At 38.2% G+C, this 27,946-nt stretch overlaps 9 protein-coding genes across 9 annotated transcripts; 2 read left to right on the forward strand and 7 right to left on the reverse strand.

Annotated features, from left to right (window-relative positions):
* Positions 1-529: 529 nt before the first annotated feature.
* GCK72_013408 (uncharacterized protein) lies at positions 530-1,814 on the reverse strand (the record flags this gene model as incomplete). Its single annotated transcript, XM_003096234.2, has 7 exons — positions 530-613; positions 659-722; positions 829-934; positions 1,006-1,065; positions 1,113-1,210; positions 1,478-1,599; positions 1,647-1,814. The coding sequence occupies 7 exons, from the start codon at positions 1,812-1,814 to the stop codon at positions 530-532; spliced, it is 702 nt and encodes a 233-aa protein (XP_003096282.2).
* On the forward strand, positions 968-3,815 carry GCK72_013409 (uncharacterized protein; the record flags this gene model as incomplete). The annotated part of the gene is made up of 3 exons (XM_053729833.1): positions 968-1,054; positions 1,691-1,837; positions 3,645-3,815. 3 exons carry the CDS (start codon positions 968-970, stop codon positions 3,813-3,815), a joined length of 405 nt encoding a protein of 134 aa, XP_053584605.1.
* Positions 3,148-4,340, reverse strand: GCK72_013410 (uncharacterized protein; the record flags this gene model as incomplete). The annotated part of the gene is made up of 6 exons (XM_003089524.2): positions 3,148-3,330; positions 3,377-3,607; positions 3,651-3,806; positions 3,853-3,951; positions 4,072-4,135; positions 4,189-4,340. 6 exons carry the CDS (start codon positions 4,338-4,340, stop codon positions 3,148-3,150), a joined length of 885 nt encoding a protein of 294 aa, XP_003089572.2.
* Positions 4,341-4,455: 115 nt separating this feature from the next.
* GCK72_013411 (uncharacterized protein) lies at positions 4,456-4,708 on the reverse strand (the record flags this gene model as incomplete). The annotated part of the gene is made up of 2 exons (XM_053729834.1): positions 4,456-4,561; positions 4,611-4,708. 2 exons carry the CDS (start codon positions 4,706-4,708, stop codon positions 4,456-4,458), a joined length of 204 nt encoding a protein of 67 aa, XP_053584606.1.
* A 1,114-nt stretch (positions 4,709-5,822) lies between these two features.
* On the forward strand, positions 5,823-6,674 carry GCK72_013412 (uncharacterized protein; the record flags this gene model as incomplete). Its single annotated transcript, XM_003089525.2, has 5 exons — positions 5,823-5,873; positions 5,922-5,994; positions 6,038-6,255; positions 6,305-6,448; positions 6,492-6,674. The coding sequence occupies 5 exons, from the start codon at positions 5,823-5,825 to the stop codon at positions 6,672-6,674; spliced, it is 669 nt and encodes a 222-aa protein (XP_003089573.1).
* A 409-nt stretch (positions 6,675-7,083) lies between these two features.
* Positions 7,084-7,609, reverse strand: GCK72_013413 (uncharacterized protein; the record flags this gene model as incomplete). The annotated part of the gene is made up of 3 exons (XM_003096206.2): positions 7,084-7,301; positions 7,350-7,506; positions 7,556-7,609. The coding sequence occupies 3 exons, from the start codon at positions 7,607-7,609 to the stop codon at positions 7,084-7,086; spliced, it is 429 nt and encodes a 142-aa protein (XP_003096254.1).
* Positions 7,610-8,143: 534 nt separating this feature from the next.
* GCK72_013414 (uncharacterized protein) lies at positions 8,144-11,096 on the reverse strand (the record flags this gene model as incomplete). Its single annotated transcript, XM_053729835.1, has 10 exons — positions 8,144-8,344; positions 8,397-8,880; positions 8,932-9,088; positions 9,391-9,544; positions 9,613-9,699; positions 10,066-10,423; positions 10,467-10,568; positions 10,617-10,789; positions 10,834-10,934; positions 10,991-11,096. 10 exons carry the CDS (start codon positions 11,094-11,096, stop codon positions 8,144-8,146), a joined length of 1,923 nt encoding a protein of 640 aa, XP_053584607.1.
* A 544-nt stretch (positions 11,097-11,640) lies between these two features.
* Positions 11,641-12,430, reverse strand: GCK72_013415 (uncharacterized protein; the record flags this gene model as incomplete). Its single annotated transcript, XM_053729836.1, has 3 exons — positions 11,641-11,952; positions 12,005-12,190; positions 12,236-12,430. 3 exons carry the CDS (start codon positions 12,428-12,430, stop codon positions 11,641-11,643), a joined length of 693 nt encoding a protein of 230 aa, XP_053584608.1.
* Positions 12,431-18,046: 5,616 nt separating this feature from the next.
* GCK72_013416 (uncharacterized protein) lies at positions 18,047-26,798 on the reverse strand (the record flags this gene model as incomplete). Its single annotated transcript, XM_053729837.1, has 15 exons — positions 18,047-18,133; positions 18,185-18,905; positions 18,961-20,137; positions 20,211-20,334; positions 20,386-21,300; positions 21,352-21,482; positions 22,307-22,371; positions 22,416-22,526; positions 22,890-22,943; positions 22,989-23,221; positions 23,271-23,785; positions 23,852-23,955; positions 24,178-24,746; positions 24,791-24,915; positions 26,174-26,798. 15 exons carry the CDS (start codon positions 26,796-26,798, stop codon positions 18,047-18,049), a joined length of 5,556 nt encoding a protein of 1,851 aa, XP_053584609.1.
* Between the last annotated feature and the right edge of the window lie 1,148 nt (positions 26,799-27,946).

Here is a 27,946-nt window from a genome sequence, read left to right on the forward strand (position 1 = left end):
TTAATTTCAAATAGCTTACCAATTCTCGTCAACACTTTCTTGGAAAAAATGAAGGAAAAGAATGGTACCAAAAAAGGACTTTTTGCTGGGTATACGGCTGATAGTGAGTTTTAGCAGGAAGGAGACGGCAAGACACCAGTATAATCATAATGAGTTGTAAGTATTAACCAACAATATTTCTCATTATGGGAGTTATTATCTTTTAAGAAATTTAATCTCAAAAATTATCCGAGAAAGAAAGAAATTTATGACTCAACCCAATATAACTGAATTCTGAGATAGATGTTTGTTTTTTGCCCAGTACAGATGAAAAAGACTAATAATGTTTTGAAGTTGAGAATCAGAGAAGTTAAATTTATAATTATTACAGTTTTTCTCAGTTTCAACAATGTATTTCGTTTCGATAAGAGCACCGCTAAAACAATAAAGCAATGACAAAATAACGCCCAAATTTATTCGTTTCAACTGTAATACAACAAATTCATTCATAATCCGAAAGAAAAGAGAAAAAGAGAAGAATAAGACAAATTTATTGGGAATCAACCATGCATCTGAGTCCCCAGCAAGAGTTATCGAATGTGATGCGGAAGTTTTCGCATCCGAAATATCCAGACTGAAAATTAAAGAAGATGGATGAATAATCTGTCGTTTCACTTACTCCAGGAGCTCCGCAAGCTGCATTGTAGGCGTCGTTCAAACAGGCTCCAGTTTGTTGAACGGCTCTGGAAATGACACAAATGTTCTACGTTTCAGAAACTCAACTAGTTTCCGGAAATTATAAATTTTGATTCTTGGTTCTAATGAAATTTGAAAAGAAAAGAAACTTACGGACAGAAGTTGTTAGCTGCAACGGTCTGATTGAAGTTAGCAATACAGTTCAGGTAGGCGTTAGTTGTTGGGAAAGTTCCAAGACATCCCCATTGAGCGACGACTTCTAAAACATTAGAACATTCAATATGAAAACAGAATGGGTTTGAACTCTTGTCAAGAGAAACTAAAACGAACCGCTGAATCCACCGACACACATCCACTCGAGTCCACGGAAAGTTCTGACGTAATCGAAGGCTGGAAATTATGGAATTTGCTTTAAATCTTCATATAAAAGAGGTTACCATTAGGAAAATCTGGTTGAGGTTTGTTGAGAAGAGTGTAGAGATTCATGCATGGGTAGTAAGAAGTTCCGAGGCATTGGTAGAATTGAGTACGGGTGCTGGAAACGGTTTTAGTTTCGAAAGAGAAGGTGTTCGAGTTCAACATTAGAGAAATTATGAATCTGAGAAAGGTCTTCAAGTAGGGAGAGCCAGAAATGCTCCGCGAGAGCTCAGAAACCGTGACACCTAGCAGGTCCTTACCTGACCCTATCATAACTTGCTGACAATGAATGACAGTTTAATTAGCGATCTTGGTAAACACTTGTTTCTTCAGGAAGGGTCTTTGAAGGGAATTTTTATTTTAGGCACCATTTCCATCAACTCACTTGCAAACCTTCACCAACTCAGTCACATTCATCATCAAATATTTCTGAACAGTGTTGAAAATGTAGGTTCCATTACGCCAAGAGATGGAATCATCCATTCCGAAGAATTTATTGAAAGTTGCCTAAAAATGCTCTCAATTCTCTCAAGTTCTGTATCGTTTTCTCTCACTTGACAATAGTTGAATTGAACATCATTACAAGTTGAGATTGCAGCATTTTGTGGCTGCTCACGGAAAGCCATCAATTGAATCACGTCATCTGGAAGAGTGTATGGAAGGAGAAGAGCTGCTTGCGAGGCTCCGACCAGTACAAGAAGAGTTAATGCAACGGAATGCATTCTGGAAAAATGAGGAAGAAAGGGTAAGTCAGTCTTGGAATGAGGAAGTGATTGAAGAGAACAAATATCGATATTTGGAAACCGGTGATATTTTCGATTCCAGATTACATCATCAGATTTTTCAAAACTTCGAAATATTTTATCATGTTGCTCGTTGGGGAAGGTGGACTTATTTTCAGAAAATCACACAATTTGAAATTACAGTAATCAAGCTGTGTTTTTACTTGTTTCAGTTCCAAAACTTAGACTCTATCATTTGTGAGTCTTCAGAATATTAAAAAACAGAAAACATGTATACCATAAGTTTCAGCAAAATATTCAGGATTATTTCAAAATCACAGAACCCGCCATAAAATTGGTTATTACACCCTAACTTCCAGATTTGTAGGAGTTGCAGAACAAACCTAGATGTTGATTTTTATAGTCAACAACTTCTTCTGTTCGAGTTCTTTCCAGAAAGTTACACCCATTTTTAGATAAGCTTGAAAAACTTGGTTTTGTTAACTGACACACTTCGATTTGCAAGATGAGTTTGTCAGGTTATATATTTCTAGGAAGGGCTCAAAACACTGTTCATCGAAATTCTATGTGTCTCCTATCATTCATCCAAAACTTGGAATGATTGGACGATCAGAAATCCTGTTGCATGCTCTCAAAGTAAGGAATTTTCAGGTGAAAACCTGAAAAACGGAATGGTTTTCTTTTGGGTGCTTTTGGAGTTACAATATCAGAAGTAAGTTTCTCTAAATTTAGAGTCATTCAATTTTGAGGTGCAGATGATAGACGTAGTTCAGTAGTAAGCAAAAATGGAAATGTATTTTCTGCACTACGCCTGAAACAGGACAATAACATATATTACAACATGATTTTGTTCTACTTAAATGAATGAATCTCACAATTCCATGGAAACATTCGAAGACTACAGTAATTTCTCCTGAAAACAAATTGAAAAACTGCAGAAATCGAACGAGTAATTTCGAACAAAATGACGTTTGAAGGTGAGAAATGACTCAAAAAAGGGCAGGGCGTAGTCGAGAATTTCGGACTGTGCACACATCGTGGCAAAAATTATATGATCGGCGTCGGCATATTGATATCACTTGGCACGACGGAATGGGTTATCAAAACGAATTACGTGGAGAGAGGGGAGGACAGTCATTTTGCCTTTTAGGTGGATGATTATAAGCATCGTAAAAAAGAAACCGTAAAAAAGAGAAAGATTGGGTTTTTGAATTGTGATGCTCTGCCTTATTGAGAGAAAGTTGAACAAAATTACCCATTTCATTAATAACAAGAAAAGAAAACAACTAAAAAGTAACAGAAGAAAGACCTATTATGATGATGACAAAAACGGAAAGCGATGGAAGAAATCAGAGATGACGGCGGATTGATCAGATGATGGAATCAATTTGTTCTTGGAGCGACTGTCGTGAGCACGAAATTGAGATGATGTGGCGGATTCTGAAGAGTTGACCGTGTCCTTGTGAGAATTGAGTGATGAGAGAATGAGATCAATCTGGAATTATTTGAACTTATTGACATTGAATGACTTGGAATCTAACATCATTCTGCTGTAATTTCTTCTCAATCACTTTCGTTTCATCTTCAATTCGTTTCAACTTTTTCTGCAATTTCTCTTTCACAAATCCTCTCGAATGTTCGATTTCATAATGCAACACTTTCTTCGTCTTGAACTTCAATCCATACATTTCCAAATCACTGAAATATTTGGCTCCATTCTCGAATAGTTGCCAATTCTCGAATGAACCGCATAACTGACAAAGAAGAGCCATCTGAATATTATATTCATTGAAAAACAGTTGATTTCAGACAAACCGTATTTCGAAAGTTTTCTCGGCGAGTGTCATCAGGAAGTTTGGCGAGAAGAAGAGCTTTGGTACGAAGAAATTGAACTTGATCACCGAAATCAACGAGAAGAGATTCATAATCAATGAGGAGACGCAGGCAACTGGAGATTTCAGAAGCGGAGAGCTGGAATAGAAATTGTAATCACGACATATATTATAAGGTTCTTTACCTTTTCTTTCTTTCCGATTGAACATTGAAGCAGTGAATCTATCAGCATCACTTCATGCGTTCGATTGTTTTTTGTATTCTCTCGGAGTTCTTTGAGTATCTAATATTAGAAAATTAGATGGGAAAGGGATTTTCTACTGATTATTCTCAATTTATTGAAAAAGTAAAAATATTATTTAGAAAATCAACAATCTGTCTAATTCTTTTCAGATTCACTAACATTCTCTGCCGCTTCAAAATCTCCCGTGTAGAAATAATCTGCTACTCGAAACAAGTCAAGTTCGCTGAAAAAAAAACAAATTTTTTATTGTTACATTATTATTATTATTAAAATTACTTTACTGCCGTCGCTGTCTGATTTTTTTTTGAAACATCACGAAACCAGAATTTGTCATGTAGATTAGTGGAAAACGGTGGGTAAATTGGAGTTTTTTGAGTTTTAGTTTGATCTTCATCGTCGGAAGTTTCGAAATCATTGAGAAAATCCATTATTTCTTCAATTCCGTCGCTTTTGGTGTATCCTCTTTCGGTGGTTCACCAACTTGAACACTTTGAACACAGGTTCGGAACTCTTTCACCTGAAATTATATAATAAACTTGTTTTTCAGAAGCAAAACCATCTACAAACCACGTCTTGACACTTTCTCCAATCTCTATGTTCTCCCATACAATCGGAGACTTTCAGATGAAGATCCCAGCACCCGGATTTCCTGAAATTTAATATTTTAAAATAAAATTGCATCATATTTCGTGTCTCACTTTATCAGTGTCTCAACTCGATCCTCTTGATCGGAGTTTCCAGTCCAAATATGTGGAGATTTTGGTGCTTCTTTTGGAGCAGGTGGAGCAGTTGACATTACCCTAGAATTGCAATTCGCGAATTGTGTTCTTTGGTGGAAACATAGTGGGAAAGCAAAAAGAAGCAGCAATTTTGAGAAAAGACAGACAAAACGGATAGAAAAGAGTGTAGAGTTCAATAGGAAACGCAGAGTGACAGAGACTCCCAGTGTACTTCACTCCCAGTCCCGTTTCTCCGAGAGGAGTACACCAGCGTTAAAATAATTGAAAAGTTTCTTTTTGTTGTCAATTCTTTTTTGGTTTTAATGTTTCAATACTATCTCTCCGTTTTCGATAATCGGTGGAAATTTCGCACGCAACCTTGATTGTGGCAGAAAAAGTTTCCCGCAATATTTGGTCGTTCCGAACATTTAATGCGAATTCTATCGAGAATCACGTGGTGAAAAAGCAGTTGTTACCTTTTTCACGTGTTGGTTTTTGACAAGGGAGAGCTGAAATTTTGTTTTTCCTTAATTTTTGATCTGATAATGTTAGAAAAACAATATGAACAAGAGCGATAACTCTGAAAATCGTTTTGAGTTGCTCTTCTGAATATTCTAATGACATTTTCCACGAGAAGTACACACCGTTATTTCTAGTCCGCGGCCATATTCGGAAAAATCTGAAATTCCGGATTGCAACTTTGTTTTCAAAATTTGTAAACAAACTGATATTTTTGAAGAAATTTTAACCTCTCGAAGTGGTAATGAATAGTTTTCCCATCCGTTCTGAATGTATCCCTTTCTGCTCTGCCCCCATAGACATCCGTTTTCAAGCTTTGTTGTTGTTCTTGAAATACATCAAACATTTGTTTCTTCTTCTTCATTTCTCTGAACCTCTCTTTCAGTGTCTGATTATTCTGTTTTCAGGTAATCAAACCTCGAGTTCCGCGCAAAAATCACGCTGGAGAGCAGTCGGAAGTCGGCGGCTCCCGACACCCGAGTCGCTCATCGAAATCATTTGGATTTCATCGCGGGATGGGGAGCCGGATGTATCGAAACATGCATTTTATACCCGTCGAATAAGATTATCTTTCGACAACAACTTCATGGATTCCACGTCAAAGATGCGATACAACAAATCAAGTTGGAAGGTGTCGGAAAGTTGTACAGAGGACTGCTGCCACCGTTGATAATGCGGACGACGAGCAGAGCGTTGATGTATGGATTGTACGATGAATTTCAGGTTTTTTATTGAAGAAAATTGTATTTTCAAGCAGAAATATTATTCCAGATCTCGCTAAAATGTCCGCATGCACCGCCCAACTCATCATTCTCAATTTGCCATGCACAAGCAGCGTTTTTATGTAAATTTCTCATTCATTCCCGACGAATAGTTGACATTTGCAGCAGGAGTATGCGAAGCAATGTTATGTCCGCTGGAACGGGTTCAAGTGCTTCTTCAGACGACCAAATTTCATGACAAATTCAAGAATACACTGCATGCGTTCAGTCGGCTACGAGAATACGGATATCGGGAATATTACAGAGGATTTTCAGTAATTCTCGTAAGAAACAGTTTATCGAACACACTTTTCTTTACTCTCAGAGATCCGTTGAAGCAGAGAGTAAGTTTTGAAGTTATGAAGTTCTTCGATAATCATTGAGGGTTTCCAGATAGTTGATCTTCCACAAACCAGTCGATTACCCGTTTCTCTTCAACATTGGATCGGAGATTTCATAGCTGGATCACTTCTCGGTGCCACTATATCCACTGCATTCTTCCCGTTAGGAGTCATCAAAAATCATATGCAAGCCAAGGTAAACTTCGCAATACAACATTTATCTGACCTTATGTTTCCAGGTCGGCGTAAAGTACGACAGCAGTATTCAAGTGTTCCGAGACGTGTGGCAACTTCGTAATCGTTCCTTGCGCGGTCTCTATCTCGGTGTTCACCTGAATTTCACACGATCCCTCGTCGCTTGGGGAATCATCAATTCGATGTATGGAATTCTTCGAAGAGCGCTCGCCCCGTTTGAAAAATGAATAGATCCCTTTTTCACACATTTTTATTCGCCAAACTTTCAATCCTCATGTTTTGTGTGCCTTTTTCTCCCCCGCCCCGCCAACCTGTTCACTTTCATTTGAATTCTAGGAATTCTTTTTCTCTATTAATTGATTGCTTGTTTACGATTCGTATATTAGGAAACAAAATAGATTTATATTTTCACGATTAGTGTATCGCCATCGAAATTCTTATCCCCGCTCACTCTTCTTTCTGGTCATTTCATTTTTCTTCGAGACCCCGACGTGTTCGTTCCTGTGTAAATAATAAAGCCTTCGGTTTTGAATGAAGAAAAGAAAAATATATATTTACAGGTAACGACAACGACAACGATTCTAATCAAAACACTAAAAAATAATCTGAATTTCAGATAAATAAGTGAGTTTCTTCTCAATGCTGATTCGAAACTGCTGGTGGCGGAGTTAATGAGACAACATTGGCTTGTCCTTTTCCTGGAGCACGAAGAGCCGCGTCAGTGGGTGCACCGATTCCAAACATTACAGCTCCACCGACAAGAGCAGCCACAGTGAGTCCTTGAGCAACAACTCGACCACGCATGAATAATTGAGCATCTCGGGAACTACGACGCAACGTGGCAACCATCATTCCTGGAAAAATTCTCATAGTTTTCGTGAAGAATCGAAACAAAAACAAACCAATAAGACATCCAGTAGTTGCGAGCATTCCAAGCGGTACGAGTGGATTGTTGAGTGCCTTCTGAAGAACAGTTGTGGCGGCTGTTTGACCACGAGAGCCACCGGACATGTCTTGTGGAATCATTGGAATATTTGCACGATACGCTTCTTTTTCTTGCTGAAATTTATGAATTTCAGAGATTTTAATGAAACGTTTCAATGCTTACAGTCCACTTCATGTGTGCTTTGTGATCACGGAAATCGTGTGGTTCGGCGTTCATTTTTCTGACTGTTTTACAAAATTAATTTCGTTGCTTTCCAGTTTTTTTTCAATAGTGTTTCCAAAAAATAAGGAGAATTCAACTCTTCAAACAAATCTTACTGTAGAAAATTGGACATAGAACTTTATATATGGGGAAGATGATTGAATTAATAAAATAGTGAAAGGAACTCATAGAAAAGTTAAAACATTCTGGGGACTGGGAACTATTTAATCGGGAGAAATCTGAATCTTTGAAAAGTGTACAAAGTTAAAGAAGAACTGGATGTAAAGTAAACTGGGTGCATTAAAATATAAATTACGGGAAATAAATAAAGTTCGACACTTGGGAGAAGAAGAGGGATACTCTACTTACATCAACATATAAATCACAGAATAGGCAATTTTTGAAACGGTTTGGAAAGGGGGGCGAGACGGCGATTTGAACAGACACGGAGAGTTTTTGAATTTTTGGAGAGGAAGAGAAAGTGGGAGAGTGGATAAAAAACAAAGAGTGGAGAGTAATATGGGTCCTAGTTGGTTAATTATTCGTTGCTTATGAGGAATCTGAGTTATCATCAGGGCTCGTCGATCCACTTTTTGGATCAGATCTTGGCGATTCTGGTTTTGGATGTTCGACTGGCGCGGGTGCGGTGAACTTTTGCGTTCCAGGGATGCTCGTCTGCAACTCCTCTTCAGCCTCATCTGATCCAGGACGACGCAACACTTTGTCCGCTTTTCGCCAGAGTGTGACTTCCTGAAAAATATCATAATTCAGTAAAAATTCAAACGCATTTCAGTCAATTTACCTGTTGCTTGAAATATCTGCGATCCTCCTCATCAATCAGCACCAAATTCAAGAAGTACTTGACTGAAAACTTCTTTCCAACGTCTCTCATCGACGGCGCCAAGTCATATCCAGCCAAGAACAATCGAATTGGAATTGACTCTCCGCGCACCGGTGCTCCGTCCATAATCTCAAACTTGGCGACAGTTTCCGACTCTTTGAATGTATTCGGTCCGGATCCGACGATTTCAGTCTTGAGAATCGCAATTTCCATGTATTTTATCTTGATGCGAACCAACAGGAAATAGATTTTTCCAACGATCACATCTTGAAGATGATACTTGTTCTTATTGTACTCAAACTCGATATGAAGACAATCCTCAATTCCAACTTCCATTTTGATTGATTTATCATTGTCAGGATAGCTGCTGAGGGCATGAACGACCAGATCGATCTCTTTCGTCAAATCGGTGAGCCTTCTTATTACAGTAACACGGAGAAAATATCTGGAAATTATGAATTTTGATAATTTTCAATTTAGTTCTTTGAATTCTAACCTCAGCTTCACATTCGTCCCCATATACGTCTCGAATGGCTTTTCCACATTGTTGAATTCGAATGGAAACTGTGCATTCTGGGTGAGATCTCCGGGACGAGCGAGTTCACGTGTCAACGAGATAAAGTCCTGCTGGTTACCACGATCATAGTATACTTCTGAAACTGAAACATCAAAACAATTGTTTTGAACGGCGGTGTGGGAACGCAGATGTTGCAGAAGACTGTGCATCAAAGTTTGTGACACATGGGGCGCGCGCTCCGGGTCTCGACACGAACCAGATGGCGTGCCGCAGATATTCAGATTTTACGGCATATACTCAAAACCTGCTTCTAAAGCTTGCTGTAGAGCTGAAGAATCAGTTTCTCTCTATTTTTTTCTAGATCTTTGTTATTTCGATACACTCTTCAGTGATAATTTTCACAGTCTTCTTTCACTTTTTCTAGTATTAGAAACGCACCAATTTGTCCAATAAATTCGATTCGAATACCCTGGTGCTCGAATTTGTGATTGGCTTTCTTCAAATTAACTTGAACAGTTCCCGTTACTGATTCACCATCGTAATATAGAAAGTTGTCATGCATATTTCCGTCATCACCGCGAGATTTGATAACCTAAATACATGAAATGGTTAAGATTTTTTATCCATCGAAAATTATGAAATTTGGCTGAAATTCCTCACCTTTCGAGTATCTTCGTTCGAGAGCCGAATCTGGATATCTGCTGATTGCCCAAAGCCGAAGAGCATCGCCATTCTGATGCGATTTATCTAAACAATACAATTTTGTCAAAAAATCATTGAAAACCTTGATTTATCAGAGAAAAATCAGCGTAAATCCGCAAGAATGAGTCAGAATCGCGAACGATTGGAGTTTTTATAACGGATTCACGATAGAGCGCGTTTGCTCGACACTTGAAACGAGTGAATTTTCATTCATTTTTCGTGACGAATCCAGTGGAAAACGTTTGTTTATTGTTGAAAATAAACAAAGTATCAAATTTATGATAAAATAGAATGTTCTGTAATCAATATAGTCTTCGTATATATATTTTAGATGATGATTCTGCACATATTGCAAAAATGACAAAATTTCAACCTAATAAGGGTAGAAAACTTTTTTATTCACCGATTCACCGATTTAATCGGAACCGCTTCATCCCACGGACCATGAATCGTGCATTTACCGGTTTGTTTTAAAATGAGAATGAGTGGGCAAACGAATAAAATGAAAACATGAAGTAGAGTCCAGAACACGGAAAGCTCGACTGAAAACGAGGAGATGCAATAAATAGAAAACAAAGAGAGAGCACAGAAAAGGATGGAAGATATCGAAGGATACACGTGGAACAATCGATTTCTGAATTCAGCTCCGTAGGCGTGAAGTGTGAAGGCGACGACGAGGAGTAGAAGTGTCGGAGTGTCTTCTTCCAGTCGTGACAACAAGAAGATAGCAGAACTCAACCCACTGCTCACAGATGTTGGATATGAAACTCTGAAAATAAATTATATTTTTATGCGAGAATTAAGGAAATTACACTGGTGCTTTCACTCCGTAATCATGAAAGAAACAACTGAGAATCGCAGTGATTATTGACGTCGAGTAGATTGTATCCGTACTGATCGAAGTAGTGAGGGTTCTGAAAGAACTCTGGAGTCAAGGCTGGTATAAAAATCTCAAAAATTACCTTATCACCGGAGTGAAAGCATACGCGAAAAGAAACAAAGTGACGATAGTTCTCGCGTGTTCTTTTCCATTCGCGACGTTTGGAGTCAGAAATTTACAGAAGAAGAGATAAAAGACGATAGTTGAAGTGAAGACTCCGTAGAGAATGTTTGGCGACCAGTTTGAGTGAAGAATCTGGATTTTTGAATGCAATTTTGTTGAAAATGATGAAAACTTACATTCAAAAACAAAACAAAATACATTGTGAGCATATCCAAATGAGTGAGAAAATTCATGCATCCGAATACTGCACTTTTATAGTCATAATGGACGACTGACACTGAAAAAATCATAACTTTTAGTGTTACTGAACAAAAAATCAATGTAAAAACCCACCATTTTTTCGCAATTCCTTCAAAAATTGTGCATCTCCACCCGAATAATTGTCCGGAAACGGTTGTTTTCGATAGAGAATTTTTTGCCATCTCGTTGGTGACGTCATCTGATGAATGCATACCCTGAAGCAATAGAATCGATTTTTATTGTGAAGTATTGTATAGTTTTGTTGAAAAAGGGAAGAATACACGTGTTGTGACGAAGCATTTTGTTTGTTCAATCGATAAAATGATTGGTTTTTATAGTTTCTTTGTCTTAAAAAGGGTAGAAAATTCAGATCAAATTGGGAAAAAAATGAGAAATAATTGGGAAAGAGATTAAAAAAGTAGAAAAAAGAGTAAAAATAATGAGAAAAAGAAAATTGAAAAAGAAGAGAAAAAGAGTGTGCGTTTCTTTTCCCTCTCTCGTTTCCGCACACTCTCTCGTCTCTTCTACAGTAAAATTAGTGATATTTATAGCTTTCTTTGAGAAAGAAAAAAGAAATAAAAAGAGGAAAATATAATATTTATTGAGGTTTTCAATTGAAATTATTTCGGAATTTTGATTCACACTTTTATTAGAAAAAATAATCTGAAAACCATTTTTTGGATGTTCAAATATGAAGGAATAGATTACACAGAACAACATAAATTGAAATTTCACTGAAACTGCTATTCATTGATAAGAATAGAATTCAATCCCTCCATCACCGCTCTCACAACAAAATCGTGGACGACCATCGCCTTCGGAGTGTTATTCAGAAAATCTTTGCGAGCATCTAGCCGAGATTTTCTGCTCACAAATGGCAAATCATTGAGTGCCTGAGCAATCGCATATCCATTTTCTTGTGCCTCATCAGCGTATTTCTGTAGATCTTTAGCCAATTGAACCGTCTTTGGAATATCTTTCAGTGAACTCGCAATGACTTCTTTCGCGTTTTTGTATCCCATGCCTTTACAAATATCAAGAAGAACTGACATCTCCTGAAAAGTTAAAATGAATCATCAATGACATCTTCCCAGTTTTCTTTCTTACCATTGGGAAATGTTTGTCTAGTTTGACAGCTGCTTGATATTGTTCTTCAGCTGTTCGGTTTCTATTCGCTAAAATAGCTTGAGCTTGTCTTTTTGCTTCCTTGATTCTTTGAGTGGCAGACAGAAAATCTGCATACAACATGTTCCTGAGTATTTTATTGGCAACCAATTCTCGGCGAAAAAGATTCTGGAAAACTAAAATTTTGAATAATTTGGAAGAAGATCTAAATACCTGTTGATCAAAACTAGTTGCCAACTCTATCAATTTCCGATTAGTTTCTTCTTCACTAACTGACAAATCGTCAATTATAAACTGAAATTGATCCTGGTATTCTGGAGAAGTCAGATTACGCAGACGCTCATAGATATCCAATTCATAAGTAGCAATGATTGGGAGGATGAGGAAGAAGACGATTGGAAACTTCATTTTGAGGTGAAGTGGTGGTTGGAAAGAGTTTCCGAGTCATCTTTTATACTAGAATTCGAGTCAACAGTGTTTCAAAAAATATTCAGTATTATAAAACATTAATATAACGGTTTTACAAAACATTATATTGTATGAAGAGTATGACTCTTACGTCTAGACATTCCTTTCGATGCAGGAAATAACAAAACAATTGTACAGTATCAATCTTTGAATAGTTCTTGTATTAATCTTAAGTATACGTGAAAACTGTCTTCGATTAAGAGTAAACTAACTGGAGAAATATAGATGGAAGATTATTTCCTTGGCACATGTCGTGATTTCAGAAGCGATTACTTCTTTGTAAAAACTGCCACTCCTAAAGTGTGTGGAGCATTCTAAAAAATGCCGTTATTTCTGCATTTGGAAACTTTGAAACTCTTGTGCACCTGAAACTTGGCAGGAATACTAAATGAATCATGCTCAATCAGATGCCGTTTTTTGTTTGATCGAATCTGTTCTAGAAAAAGTTATGGATTGTGCCCGGCTTCTACGACTTTCATCAAAAGTTAAAAAATTAAATTTCTCAGAGATTCTGTTGAAATTTCTCAGAGATTATGTTGAAACTCAAACTCAGAATATCTTAAACCTGCTAGCCTGTGTCATACAGTCATGGACCTCCCGAACGTGGTTTCGCTAGTTTAGATGATGGGGGAGGCGAATAAACGACGGAGCAGTATTCAACTAGAGGGAGTACATAAGTTTTGAATAGGAAGATATAAAATTGGGGAGAGTTGGATTTGAAAGATTTCAGTAGTTGTTTTGAACGGAGTAAGGCGAGAGCAACAGCCCGATTAATGTGTCTAGTGAACTTGAGATTAGGTTCTATTAATAAACCTAAATCCCTAACAGAATCAACGGAATCAATGAGGGAACCTCCAATAGTGTACGGGTGAGAAGAGTTTCGAGGTCCGAGACGAAGAAGGGCAGTCTTAGAGTGGGCCAGAGGTAAGGAGTTATCAGAAGCCCAAGACTCTACCAAGTCTATTCCCATTTGAAGTGCTAGAGGATCATGAGATACACATGTATTTTTCAGAATAAAGTTTAGTATTATAATTTAATCGAAAAGGTCTCAAAGATGTGGTAGGTGCCGGATGGCTCCGAGAAGGTTTAGCAACAGATTTGACAGATTGAGAGCGTGTTCGTTGGAGCTCCCGTTGTCAGATCTCAGAAATTTTCTCGGTACCGAATTGATCAGTGAAACTCATGGAATGGACGGTGCCTCGGTGAGAACACAATCCGCGAGCATATCTTTCTGGAATTTTTTGTAATTTCGTTAGTAAAGAAATATTTGAAATCAAAAATATCTCACCATGCCATCTTCTTCTGTCCTTCGTTTCATTTCTGATTCTTGCTCCTACTTCTTTTTGATGTCTGTCACCGATTTTTATCGTTCTCGCTTCTACAATTCGTATTTATAAGTTTGAAATTTATTAATTTTCAACAAGTAACAATTATCAACAAAATCATCTTCTCCGCTTCATCCAATTTCTGATCTTTTGATGATTTCTACTTTTCCAATTTCACTTTTTCCTTTTAAAGTTTTGTTTTTTTAATCGTGGCCTTGAAATCATCTCTGCTATAATTTTTTTGAGTTTTCTAGTCGGTTTTCCTGAAATTCAAAATAGATTATTCTCAATTCTTGATTCATACTACCTCTGCTACCTCCTTCTGTTCTGCCATAGTTTTTTCTTTTGCTTTTCTCTGTTTTCTCTATTTTTCTTTCTTCTGTAACCACTCTTTGTGATGGTCCAAGTGAGTAAGAAAACTCATGCATCCGAATACTGCACTTTTATAGTCTGAACAAAAGATCAATCAATGATCTCAATTTTTCGCAATTCCTTCAAAAAATTGTGCATCTCCACCCGAATAATTGTCCGGAAACGGTTGTTTTCGATAGAGAATTTTTACCATCTCGTTGGTGACGTCATAGGATGAATGCATACCCTGAAGAATCGATTTTTATTGTAGAGTATTGTATAATTTTGTTGAAAAAGAAGAAATACACGTGAGGAGAAGACTCAGAAAAGACAATACGATGGATGCAGAGGTTCTTTAATCAAGGGAATTTAAAAGAGATTGAAGAAGCATCAAATTCTTTCGCAATGTGTCGATGTATTCGTTGAGTTGGTCTGTGGGACTCTCCCGGCTTCGACGTTTTTTGAATCCGATTTCAAGCTGTTTGAGGAATCCTTTAGTTGGATCAAATTCTTCACGAGCCAATTCGATCTTGTTTACGAGATCCCACCGATCAAAATGAACCTTTCCGATTTTCAACCAGGAGTTCTCGTCGAGTTTATTTCGCACAGCTGCGTATTCTTTCTTCCACGATCGGTCAGGAAAACGTGTCCTCAGTGCAAATCTGATATCCTCGTAGACCTCGAAATCGCTTGTGGGGGCGAAATCAACAATTGCTGCGTTCGTGGTCCCTCTCCACCTTCCTAAAACCAATTATATATATATTTAAGTTTTCAGACACTAAAACAAACCGCAGTTCTCTTCATGCAAATCGGAAATAAACAAAATCACTCTGAGCATAACTAGTTGAACAGCAACATCTTCGCAAAGCTTATTCTTCCCAATAACGTCTTTGAGAAGCTCAAATCTGTCGTCCCATTGAGTAGCAATATACCTGAAATATGCAAAGATGTATTTTTATACGCGAAGCTGTAAAATTCTTACGTGCTAGTTTTGCTTCCAGTAGTCGTTTCGGGAGGAACAATATGAGTTCTGGGGCCAACACCAATTAGATACAATAATTTGTAAATGTAGAACTCGGTGACGTCCGGGACCTGACCAGAGCTCGTTCCTTTTGGGCCATAATGGCTGCATCTAAACAGAAATGGATCTTGAATGAATGAGTGGAAAACATACTTCACGTTGTACTTCAGAACGTCTGCTTCTCCGTGAGTTTTGACAAACGCAAGTGTGCTCGTAGGACTTCCTCCTAAATCTGCGTCTCGTGTTTCGAAAAAGCAGATAAATGCGGAATCTTGTTCTCCTCTTCTAATATCATGAAGTTCAAGGAAGAACTTCTTCGTCGCGCTACGAATCAATCCCACGTCTCCATCTGCCCAAGCAGCAACTTTAGAATGTTTTAGTCTTTGAAAGTCGCTAAACTCGGCATAGACTTCAAAGAATCCGCTTTCGGTTAAACGATCGTGAAGTCGCAAAGCCTTTTTGCGTTTTCAACTTTATCCGAGCCCTGCTTCATCACTTGTTCTATGAAGACAAAGAGAAGGATATTTTCCCTGTGACTTGTTGATGGAGAGAGCAAATTCCAAACGGACTGGAAACTGGGTACGTCGGAGATTGTATGCCAAGTTATTGTCGTCGTAACAGTCTATTCTAGCAATTTAAACTGTTCTCCCGATAAGACTTCCAGCATCTTTCTCACCATTTCCAGAACCGTCAGCCGAGTGCCATTGCACAATACAGAAGCTACGTCCAGATTTCGAAGGAACCTAATCGATCCGACTTTTAGTTTGAGACGATGTTTTGGAAGGGAAGATGTGTTGATTGAGTTGAGAAACTCTGTGGGGACCACCTTCATGTTGCTGTCGTCCACAACTTCGCCGCAAGAACGTAATATCTGAAATATGAAATTCCAAAAAGTCCTGTTACAGTAATCTTACTTTTTCTGATCCTCCCATTCGATTGTGCACTTCTTCGTTCATTTTGTCTACATCCACGTTTTTCGGTGCTAAGATTGCAGGTTCTGATAAATCTATAAACTGGCCGATTTTCGAGCCAAAAACTTCTTCGATCAGATCTCCATTTGTATAGACATTTGGATCCAATTGAATACGATTCGTGAAGTCGTTGGCGAAGCCGTCACCAACTCGAAGAAGGAACTCAATCCATTCTCTGTCGACAGACATGTCTCCACTTGTGACACGCATATCACGCATATAGGCAGTGAGTTGAATAAGCTTGAATTGACTCCAAAGCAGGCTCATTTTGAGGCATCCGTACACTTGATCGGACCTGGATCCTCTTCTGACGACTGGGAGAACTTGTCGAAAGTCTCCGCCCAGGATGAAGATTTTTCCTCCAAATGAAAGATCATTCTCCATCACATCTTTCAATACTTGGTCCATTGTCTCCACAGCATCTTTGAATATCTCGCTTCGTTGCAACGAAAACTGAAGTTTCACGAAGAGCAGCCGCTTCTTTGCTGTTTAACTTCAGAAGATTTGCACGACAATCCTTATTGATGTTCATTTTGTAGATTGAAGCAAATTGTGCGACCATCTGGAAGGAGAGTGGATGCTATTCCAGTCCAGGCACTGCATGACATCTTTATTCTCTTTCCCATCAGAATCTTTCAGATGACGTTGTACAGATACGTCTTCCCACTTCCACCACATCCATCTAAATAGAACAAACGGGGAAGGGAGGGGTCGTCGAGAGCCGCCAAACTATCATCGCACGCATTCTTCTGCTCCAAAGTCAATGTCTCATATAGACGGGCTCCTTCCTCTCCGATTTCGTCAAAATCCATCTGAGGAGTGAATGGAGAGTTGATGATATAGGTTGGAGGAGAGATGAATGATTCAATTGATTTGCTGAATCTGAAAAAGAGAATTTTAGTTTCTTTTCAGAATACATGTATTTTCAGAATACCTGGCCATTTTTTCTTTGATTTGATCGTAAGCCAAAGCTTCAGCCTCTTCTTCGCTACATCCAATATGAATGAAGTCCTCGCTCATTCCTTTCTTAAATTGATCTCATAGAAGTTGAAGGTCTCCAATTTCGTTGAAAACTAAAATGCAAGAAAATGTTGATAATCTTCCAGATGACATTGTAGAGATATGTGTTCCCACTTCTACCACATCCATCAAATAAATAATAAATGTATTTAAAACGACAGTCAGTTGTATTTATAAAGTATACAATATTCCACAATAAAATATATTCTATTGCTTAAAAACATTTTCTATTCCCAACCGTTCCCGGACAATTATTCGGGTGCAGATGCACTATTTTTTGAAAGTATTGCAAAAAATGGAACATAGAATCACATGGGAAAATCACCTCAACTTACAGTCACACGTTTCATGTTTTGTATTTAAAAAGCTTAAAAAAATAACGACTTGTTTGAATACTAACATGAAAATTGTTGGACATAAATCACATTTCAGCTTTTGATTTAAGTTTGAATCTGAAACCAAAAATTACTAACAAATAAACAGTTGATAAAAAGTCAACCATTTATTATTTTCGTCACATACAGAATGCTGAAAAGTTAACAAGAAACGAAAAAGAGAAAAGAAAAACACAAAATGGAAATGAAAACGGAACCCGAACAGTAGAGAGCAGGGGATGGGAGGGAAATCTAACAATACATCGAAATAATATATACTTTTAAAAACATCCGAAAAAATGGAACGATGTGACCAATGAGTGGGGGAAAAGGAAAGCAACTCGTAAAATACCAGAGAGAGAAAGAAAAGGAAAATAATACTTTCGAATTTTTGGTTTTTCGGTGTGAGAAGAAAAGGAAAAAGATAAAATTGGGAAAAAAAATAATTAAAAATCGGTTCGTTTTACAAAAATGTTGCAACGTAAAACTCCAGCTTATTCTTGCTTCTTCTTGCTCATTCGCGTCCATTCGATGAGTGTCGCAGGCGAACGGAACAAGAATATCAGTTTGGCGAACAGATCCTGGAAATTGAGAATAATCAGTTGAAGTTTTTTTTTTAGAAAATCAATTACCTGTTCTAACATGAAATCCTTGGCTTCTCGTACAAGATAAATGTCGAGACAAATCTTGAGAAGATGATCAGCATTCGGCAATTCAGTGAACATCACCGTACTTGGAGACGTCGTGAATATTCCACGAACGAGACCTCTTCCGACGACTAGAATGACTGAGAGATAGACTGCAATGACTCCTCCTTTGAATACTTTCGCGAGAATCGATGGGAAAGCTCTATCAATGAATCCAACAACTTGAAGGTACGGTCTATGCGAGTATGTTGTGTTTTCAGTCGGAATCCACACTTTCTCATTTGGATTTCCTGGATGCTCTGAAGTGGCAATCCACATCTTCTCGTTTGCTCCGTTTCCTTGTTCCAATTGAAGTGTCAACGAGTCGAACCACGCTTGAGAGATTTGAGTATTCGTCATTCCAGTTGTATTGATTTGTGGAGTCGTGTCTTGAGTGATTGATGTTCCAATTGAAGATGGAAGTGAAAGTTCTCCTGCATTTGGAACTTGAATGAAAGCTGGAATGGAGTTGGGAATCAAGATCGGATGACCAGAACTTCCACGAAGAGCTTCTCTGATATCTCCACGCACTTTCGCATCTTGTGGGATCGGAACTAGCCAAGATTTCGAATGTTTCAGAGCAGCATTCTCGTTTGGATCGTAAGGACGAGTGAACTCGAGTGTCACTTCGAAATTGACAGATGTGATGTTAGAATTCAATTTGTCACTGAAAATAAATATATTATTTTGAAAATTGAAAGAATAGAAAGCTTTGAACTCACATCATTGCATCTCGTGAGTCTTGTGAAATTGGCCAATAGATTTCAGATTCTGGACGGAATCTCACAATCAAAATATCCTCATAAGTGTATCCTTTCAAATATGAAACCGACATTCTTGATCTTAAAACTGACGTTGAGTCTCTTGTTGTGTACAATTCCGTTAATGCAGTATTCAGAACACCGAGTTGATCAGGGGTTATCAGTGAGAGTTCCTTATTATCATGGTTTCTTCCTTGTGCTTCCATCTCATAAAGTGGCGGATATCCTTCGATGGAGATCTTCAAATTGACCTTCTCCGGCATACTGATAGTTCCGATTTGATTGAGAAGTGACCAAAGAAGAAGTGGAGAGAATATAAAGATGACGACACCAATGATAATTGGGAATCCCATCATATATTTGACCAGTTTTCCTTTTGCGATTCCACGTGGTGCTGGATATGCCGCTTCGAATTGTCGGGCACATTTGATATTGAAGATGTGAGCATAGAAGTTCTCCATGTTGAAGAAATCGAAAAGTGGCATTGAAGTGTCTGTCCATGTCCAATCAATAGCAGTTCGGAGTTCGAACAAGAATGGAATGTTCATGAAAACTTTGAATGCAATCATATTGGTCATTCCGTATGAGTGTGTCAGCAAGTTTCCGATACATAACTCTGGATAACCGTTACGAATTTGCCAAGCCGATACGAGGAAGTAACATGATTTGATGACATAGAGAGCCTTTGCAACTCCATTCACTACTGCAGCACGTCGAGTCATATTGGGAAGAACCAAGAAGATCCAAATGTGGAGGAAAGCGATCATGAAGAATTGATAGACCAATTTTCCAACAACTGACTTTCTGAGATATAAAGCACGATCCACAATAATAGCGAGAGTCATTCCGACGAGCATAACAACCAATGTGACTGGAATACGAGATGCTTTGACGTCATCAAGAACATTTCCAGATCCTCCTTCTCCAAATGAAGAGTATCCAATAGTCATGATAAGGAAGCAGATGACATCAATTCCAAACATTATTGGGTACAAATCACGAATGTAACGGAATTTCGGGTGGAACAACTGATGAATAAATCTTCCAATAGGTCCACTTGGTTTCTCTGGTGGAGCTTCAATTGTTTCATCAACGTCTTCAACGACATCAACGGCATTTGTATCGGATGGTATTACGACTGAAAGAAATTACAATGGATAACAGTTTCCTTAAAACGTGTGACAGTCACACGTTTTAACACTGTGACTCACTCTCTCCTCCACTTGTTCCTTCCAATGGATCAGATTGTGTCACTACAACCTTTGGCTCTTGTTTCTTCTTCTTCGGTGTTCCAGCATCGGATCCGGCAGGTGATCGAGACTCTGTTGTTTCGTCCTGTAATAATATAATTTTTATGGATAAGAGCTCTCCCTTAAAAATGGTTACCTTGAATGTTTCAGTCAAATTGGCATCCTTCCATAACCCTAACTTTCTAAGCATATAACGATGGAAGAAGAGTGAGAAGAGCAGAAGGATGTCATAGAATGCGAACGAGTTCTTCTTTTGAACTCCGAAGAGTTTATCAAGGGACATTGGATTCACTTCGTTTTCCGTAAGATATGCATTCTGATTGTATGGCATGAAGGCAAACTGACAGATGAATTTGGCAACAATCACAAACTCAGTATAGGTGATCATCGTGACCCAGAAGAATTTCGATGGTCGTGGATTCGATAGATTTCCCCAGAATAGAGACATCAATGGGAGTGGAATAGTCAGAAGACCTCCAGTATCTACTTGAGTCATAATTGCGAAGAAGTAGCAGAGAATGTCAGTGTGAGCTCCAATACAATTGACAACAGCATTCAGAAGACGGGTGGCCGATGATTTCTGTTGCCAATCAACACTAACTGCAGTCTCCATCTTTTCCACGTCATTTTCCGAGTGTACGAGTTGAAGACTTGGAAGATCAACGTCCGTTCGTATTTCAGTCAGTTTTCTTGATGTATTCGAAAGAGATTCTGAATGTCCGGCTTTCAATTTCTGTTTCTCCTTGCTTAAAACGAATCCAACGTATCGGTGTTCACGGCACAACTTGTTCAATGTCACACTGAATAAATCCAATGCCGACGCTATCATCTTCTGTACAAATTTGGCAGTTGATTCAACCTTTGAGTCCTTATTCTCTTCATCCTCTTGTTTATCGCCGTCTGTCGCTTCCGTTCCTCCCTTTTTACGCATCTCTGGTTCAGAAACCGCGGTGAGTGCGCGATCATCTGCATCCTTGATTGAGTCTCCTTTCTTGACTTGTTGCACGGTTTTGGCGAGGTCGAGGTCGTGAGCAGTGGCAGCGTACATTATCTAGAAGACAAAACATGTAATAATGGGTTCCTCTTTAAAACAATAACCAACCTGTCCAGGATCGAGTCGATCATAGGCGGTAGCCTTTGGATCCATTTCTGGCACGAAGCTATCCACTGGTTCGACAAGATCATCATTCTCCGGGTCATACTTGAACATGTAGTAGTCACCGGCTCGTTTGGCTGAAAATATTAAATAATGGATTTTGAGAAAAAGGAGAGGTTTCTGATCATGCTCGTAACTTTCAGAATAAGGTGTTCAGTGATTAGTTGGTTTTTTAAGTGTTGGTAAACGAAAAACTGAACCAAACTCGAGTTATCACTACTTGATATGTGTGAGTATTTGTTGGTTTAGTTTTAAGAAAGTTGTTGGTTGTGAAACTGAAAAAGAAATAAATGAAAGAGAACTTAAAAGATGAGAGAAAGCGAGAAAAAAGTTATGGAAACAACTCAACAAAAGACAAGAGGGTAATGTATCGTTTTTAAAAATGAGATTTATTGAGACAAAGGGAAAGGGAAATCAGCCAAGAAAGCAGTTGAAACTCGCGTTGAATTGAGGGATTGAAAACAGAAAACAGAGAAGCGTGTTCCGTTTCGTTAATTAAAAACCAACCCGACTCATTTTCAGTTTCTTGCGACGATATACGCAAATCATAGTAAGGAAATGGGTCATCCTCGTCGATACGCATACACTCTGTTGATGAGAACAATAAGAAAGAAAAGCTCCCCAAAATGAGAAAAGAAATTAGAGATGTTGCTGACATGATGAGAAGAAAAGACAGACAAAAATTGGTAAGTTTGGACTAATGATGATAAGAGTAGAAGTAGAAAAAGAAATGAAAAAGAAGCTGAAAGGACTACACAACATCAAATAAATACACTAAACTATGAATACCCCAACCACCAAAAACTACATATGTGATCTATCATTCACGTACACAAAAAATAAATAAATCTAGAAATTTCAGTTTAGATGCTACACCGATTCCCTTGTCAAATCAACTCACCTTGTCCATAAGTTTTCGGCTCGAAATCTCTTTCAACGGATCCACGTTCGATTTGCTTTTGATATCTAAATAAAATTACTTAGAGATATTTCAAAAATAGTTGTCTCACCTATCTCGAATCGCTTCCGTCCTTCTTCTGATATCATTGAACTTTGCCTTCTGTTGTTCGTTTTGTTCTTTCATCTCTTTTTCGATCAGCTGATTCTTGAGAACGGCTCCTCTGAAATCGAAAGGTTAACTCTTAAAGAGAAATAGGAAACATCCCAGAAAATTAGATGAGATTTCATATTAGTTCCAGACTGTGAACTAGAAATTTCTAAAAGATGCCCCAAAAACACGCACACAAACCGAAAGTTTCAAAGTTTATAGGAAAACCGGGGGGATAGAAACAGAGAAAGTATTGGATTCTTTGATTCGGAAGGGAAGGATAGAACTCTTCCACACTGTACTCACCTCGACAATCCATTACCATCACTATAACAACATTCAAAGAACTTTCGGTTAGAAATACAAGTTTACAAGAAGTGGTCCAAGAAAGAGACGAAATACACGAATACAAGTTCTAGAAGCTCAAAATACTCACCTATTTGCTAGAATCACTTCACTTCGATACTCGACCATACAGTGTTGGAAGTACCTAAAATGAGATATATTACAATACTCAAACTGGTAAAATCCTTACCAAGAATGCAGAATTCGTATTTGGAAGATAATGAATCCCAACGCAACAATATCGAATCCGATTTGTGCTTCTTTCTTATCAACCATGCATGATTTATTGAATGAATCGAGATCCACAAGGTCATGACACTGATCATTAACACATATGATACTGAAAAGTTGACGGGTGATGCAGAGTACTTTTCCAGCTGTTCCAGTCTTGTCAAACCATGAAAGGAATACACATCCGAATAACTGAAAATGATGAGATTTCGTTAAATTTCTGATTTTAATTTTCATTCACCTGAATGCAAACTTTCATTGTAATCGAGAGCAAAGTGTAACTCAACAGAATATTCCATCTCTTCAATGTGTGCTCGAATGATCTTAACCTAGCATTCATCACATACAAATTGTTTCCAGACCAGAGCATCGTCAATGTGAATATAATGTATCCGAGAGCAAACAGAGACGTTCCTGCGATTCCAGCGCCCAAAGTAGCCATTAAAGTAATCCAATGGCCGTAATGGAATACGAATGATTTGAAGTAATCCACGTAACTCTTTTTCGAGTCTATGAAATCGTGATGAGGGTTTTCGTGTTTGATAATATATTGGCCATCTTTGTAAATCGAATCATTATCTTCGCCTTCTCGTCGGAATACAGCAAGTTGACAAGACGCTAATAACAGCACAAAGAAGTCGCACAAGAAGTACACCTTTTTCCATTTTCTACCATATGTGGGTAAATTGAGAAGCATACCGAGGTTGTAATTGACATCTGGTGAATACGACGACAGCCATTCAGACCATGGATATTCTGAAATATTTAATTCAAATCACAGAAATTCAATTGTTTCAAATAGCTTATACAGACTCAACTCACCGATACAACTGTCAGGCGGCAGTCCAACATACATAATGAATTCCAGAGGGAATATAATTGACATGTAAATCACGTAGAACACCCATAGTCGGCGGTTGAACAGTCTGAAATATTCTCATTGATGCAAAATACAAATCCCCGAGTTTTAAAGATCTTTTTAAAGAACAGCGACTAAAAAGACAGTAAGAATAACACATAAATCAAGTTTCTAGGAAAACAAGCATATTTCTTTGAATTTATGGGCTATGCTAACCGGAAGTTTCTTTGTTTTCTCTTTGAAATTGTAATGGGTTTATGATGAACCAAAGAAAAATGCAACAACAAACCTTTTGTTCAAAGCGAATAACAGTAGCCAAACACATTGAATTGCAGCGAGAGCATCCATTCGAAGCCAGATATCAACTCCCATTACGATAAGAGTAATTTCAAACCCGAATTTATAGAATCCATAATCGATGAAAAATTGAATTGCGTGTTTCAGAGACCGATCGTATTGTGCTGGATAGAAATCAGGGAAAACTTTTCCTCGTAATGCTTCTGGAAGTCCAAGAGCAGATCGATGATGTTTTTGACGATACATTACAATCGATTGGAATGCCAAAGCAACGATTGAGCCAATCACTCCGAAAATCATATAAATCGGTTCACTGTGCTGTTCTTTCTTCAATCCAAACCAGTCGGCCATTGAAATATTGCTGAATGTACAGTTTTCAGCGCCGACTCCTCGGTCGATACCAGACAGTTCTGGGATGACATCAAGTTGGTAAACCATCTTCGTAAGTGCAATTATGAACAGATAGGCACACATGAATAATGAGAAGATTCCGTCGGCAGCCGATGGTAGACATACTGCCAGTGATAGAAGAATAACGAGTGGAATGAAAATAGCATCCATCTGAAATCAAACTACAGTTAAAGTATTCCTACGGCTAATCTCACGTTGGCGGCGAGCAGGGATGCGATAACAATAAACACAATTTTGGAAATATGAACTTCCAATATCCTCCATAATAATTCAATTGTGTTGTTGACCAGAACATGAAGCTTCTTGATGAGTGTATCGCCTGAATATATTTATTTCAATGTGTTCGAGTCTTTTCTCGCCATGAAACACTTGTACTAGTGAGAAAACTCATTTATCACATTGAGGAATTCACACTTTTTAAATGGAGGGAACTCCCCCGAGATTTCTGGCCTATGATTTTTATGAAAAATCGTTTTGCTCTTTGCATCGAGGGAGGCAGACATAAATGTTTTCGTTTCTTTTTTTCTCGTTTTCCCTAATTTATTCTATCAAAAAACGTTCGAAAACAATAAATTAAAAGATTAATTACGCCTCAAAGATTAACAACTTTTTCAGTGGGATGCCAATGGTCATCTAATTAAAATTTATATTAGTCTGGAAGGCAGCTTGAGTACAATTCCTTTTTTCGCCACCGCTAATCACTCAAATGATTCCTCATGTCATTTTCACCTCAAAATCTATCTGTTCATGACATGTTCTTCTTCTTCTTTTTCAACAATGCCATTCCGAAATTCGAGAACATTCTCGCTTTCTCCACTGAATTTGAACGAGAAAGACACAAAAAAACATTCTGTTATCAAGGAGGGAGAGAATTTATGACACCTTGTCACCAGTTGCCGTTTCTCTTTTTATTTTTGTCGTACGGGAGAAAAGCTCAAAGAGCATTGTTTTGATAGAAGAACTGAAATGATGATAGGGGGGACCACAAAAGATATTGGAGACCCCATTTTCAATTGAAAATTGGGTCATAAATTGAGGATAAATAACTTGTTTTGGATGTGTCAAGAAGATGAAAGATTCTCTTTTATTCTCGTCTCCCCATGTCAAAATGTCTAGAACAGAAAGAATTTTCAATTCTTCCTCAACACAATATGGATCTATGCATCTCTCTTCAAAAAGAACAAAAGTCAGAAGCCAAATTTCCTATTTCTTCTTCTAATCAACTTATTCATTCTCGAGAGTTCAAAAAAGTTTCGAGACCAACATTGTTAGCTCCGAGCCCTTCGCTTCCCGCATAAATACGTTTTGTGGGAAAAAGGAAGCAAAGAGCGCCGGTGTGAGTGTAAGCAGGAAACAATTGGAGTGAAAAATTGAGGTGGCGCCTATTTTAGCATTCTGTTGTGTGTGTATCCCCGGGTTTTGCTAGAAAAAGTTTAAATTTCAAAGGAATAACGAGGAGCACACGAAAAGACGAGAAAGTGTTTTATAGTGTGTAATAAAACAGGAAGGACACCCGGGCTGACTTTTTGTTTCTCACCAAGAATTTCGAGAATTTGCATTTTTCAAAGTCAACTTACTCCACCAATTAGTTATATACTGTCGTGGCGATCGATGCCATCCATTTCTTCCATTCGAGTAACCACTACCAATTGGGGGCCTCGCCACAATAATTGGCGTCAGATCATCATCTTCATCTATATACGGCATAATACCGCCACTTCCGTCGTCGTAAATTCCAGAATCTCCACTACTACTCACTATTGACTTTGTTAGCATATTACGGTCCGTCGGTGACGGAAGAAGTTTATGAAGGAGCAATTGCTCCCAGTACTTCTCAACGTCAACTTTATACAGAGATCTTCGATGATCCGAATATTGTGATGTGCTCAAATAATTAGAAGTAGATGGAGCGGATGATGAGGAGAGAGTAGTATCGGGATAATTATGATGTTGATGGTGCTGGGAATGAATATTAGCGGGATGGGAAGAGGACGGAGAAAGAGGGAGATCATCAAAATGTATCGGAAGTTTTAGAATATCATCTGGATTTATTCCGTTTTTTACTCCGAACCAATGTTTCGGTGACCAACTACTTCGCCGTCGTTCAGGATCTCCTTGTCTTTCGAGTTGTGCCTGACGAGAATATTCACGTAGTTGACGGAAATAGTAGTCAAGAATATGCACGAATTCACCGTAAACCATTTTGGAATGAGAAATCGAATGGTATGAATGCCAGTAGTGTCTCAAAGTCTCTTATTCATCTTTTCTCTATGTTTTTTTTTTCAGGGCTCAAGTGGAAGGAGGGCGGGCTCTTTGTGTGTACAAAGAGGAGGGAGGAGAGATCAGAGAAAGAAAAGGCGGGACCCTTTTTCACAGGAAGAGTCATGGAAAAAGTGTGAGGATAAGGAGGGAGAGAGTTCAAATTTATATCTCTTTCCTGTTTTCGATTTTTTCTCTCGGTGGATCATATCATCAAATACAAATCGAAGAGTGAAGAAAGAAGAGATGAAATGTAGCCATTCAATTGGATTGGTGGTTTTATGATACATCGTTTGCACCGTGTGGGAACCGGATTTGTTTCTTTACTTCAAACTTCCGATGTGCTCCTATACTGATTCTGAATCAATTTCTTTAATTTTTACCTAAACTTTCAATGTTTAACTACTTTTCAACCACAATATGCCCTCTCAAACTAGTCTTAAAACCTATTCCTCTGCACCAATCTCTCTTTGATTTACATGCTTTTTGCTCTCTAATCCTTTCCCTTTCATGTAACGTGGCAAACCATTAATCAAAATGTCGTGTTCTCAAAAAGAGTACCCTATACTTTTCGTTCCAAACATAAAGCATTTCAAACGCCTTTGTTATACATCGTCCAGCCATGAATCATAAGTATCTTGTGAAATCTTGAAGGTATTTCTGTCAAGTTCAAGATCCCATCTAAAGTGCATCTGTCTCATTTCTAATTTCTTTGCTTCTCCGTCTCTTCCCTCTCTCTCTCTCTCTTGACTAATGATATCAGAGAACTACTCCAATCAGTTGTGTGTGGCCATCAAAGCAAAAAAGATGAAGAAGATGCACCGGAGACAGGGAAGAAGAGAGGAAGGACTTGCATTTATCATGCAAAGCCGAGATCTTGATTACAAACGAAACAACGAAGTGAGGGATCTACATATTTAAGAGAGGAGAAAAGAAACAAAAAAGTGACGATGAGCCACGGGTCACTTGTTGTTTTTATTTACGGTGATGATAAGAGAGGGAATGGCACAAATTGGAAAACAATGTGCTGAAAGGTTCAGATGCGATGAGCTGAAAATACTGCGAGAAGAACAGTCTGAAGGATTCAATCA

Source organism: Caenorhabditis remanei, chromosome IV (genome assembly GCF_010183535.1).
Source record: "Caenorhabditis remanei strain PX506 chromosome IV, whole genome shotgun sequence".
NCBI lineage: Eukaryota > Metazoa > Nematoda > Chromadorea > Rhabditida > Rhabditidae > Caenorhabditis > Caenorhabditis remanei.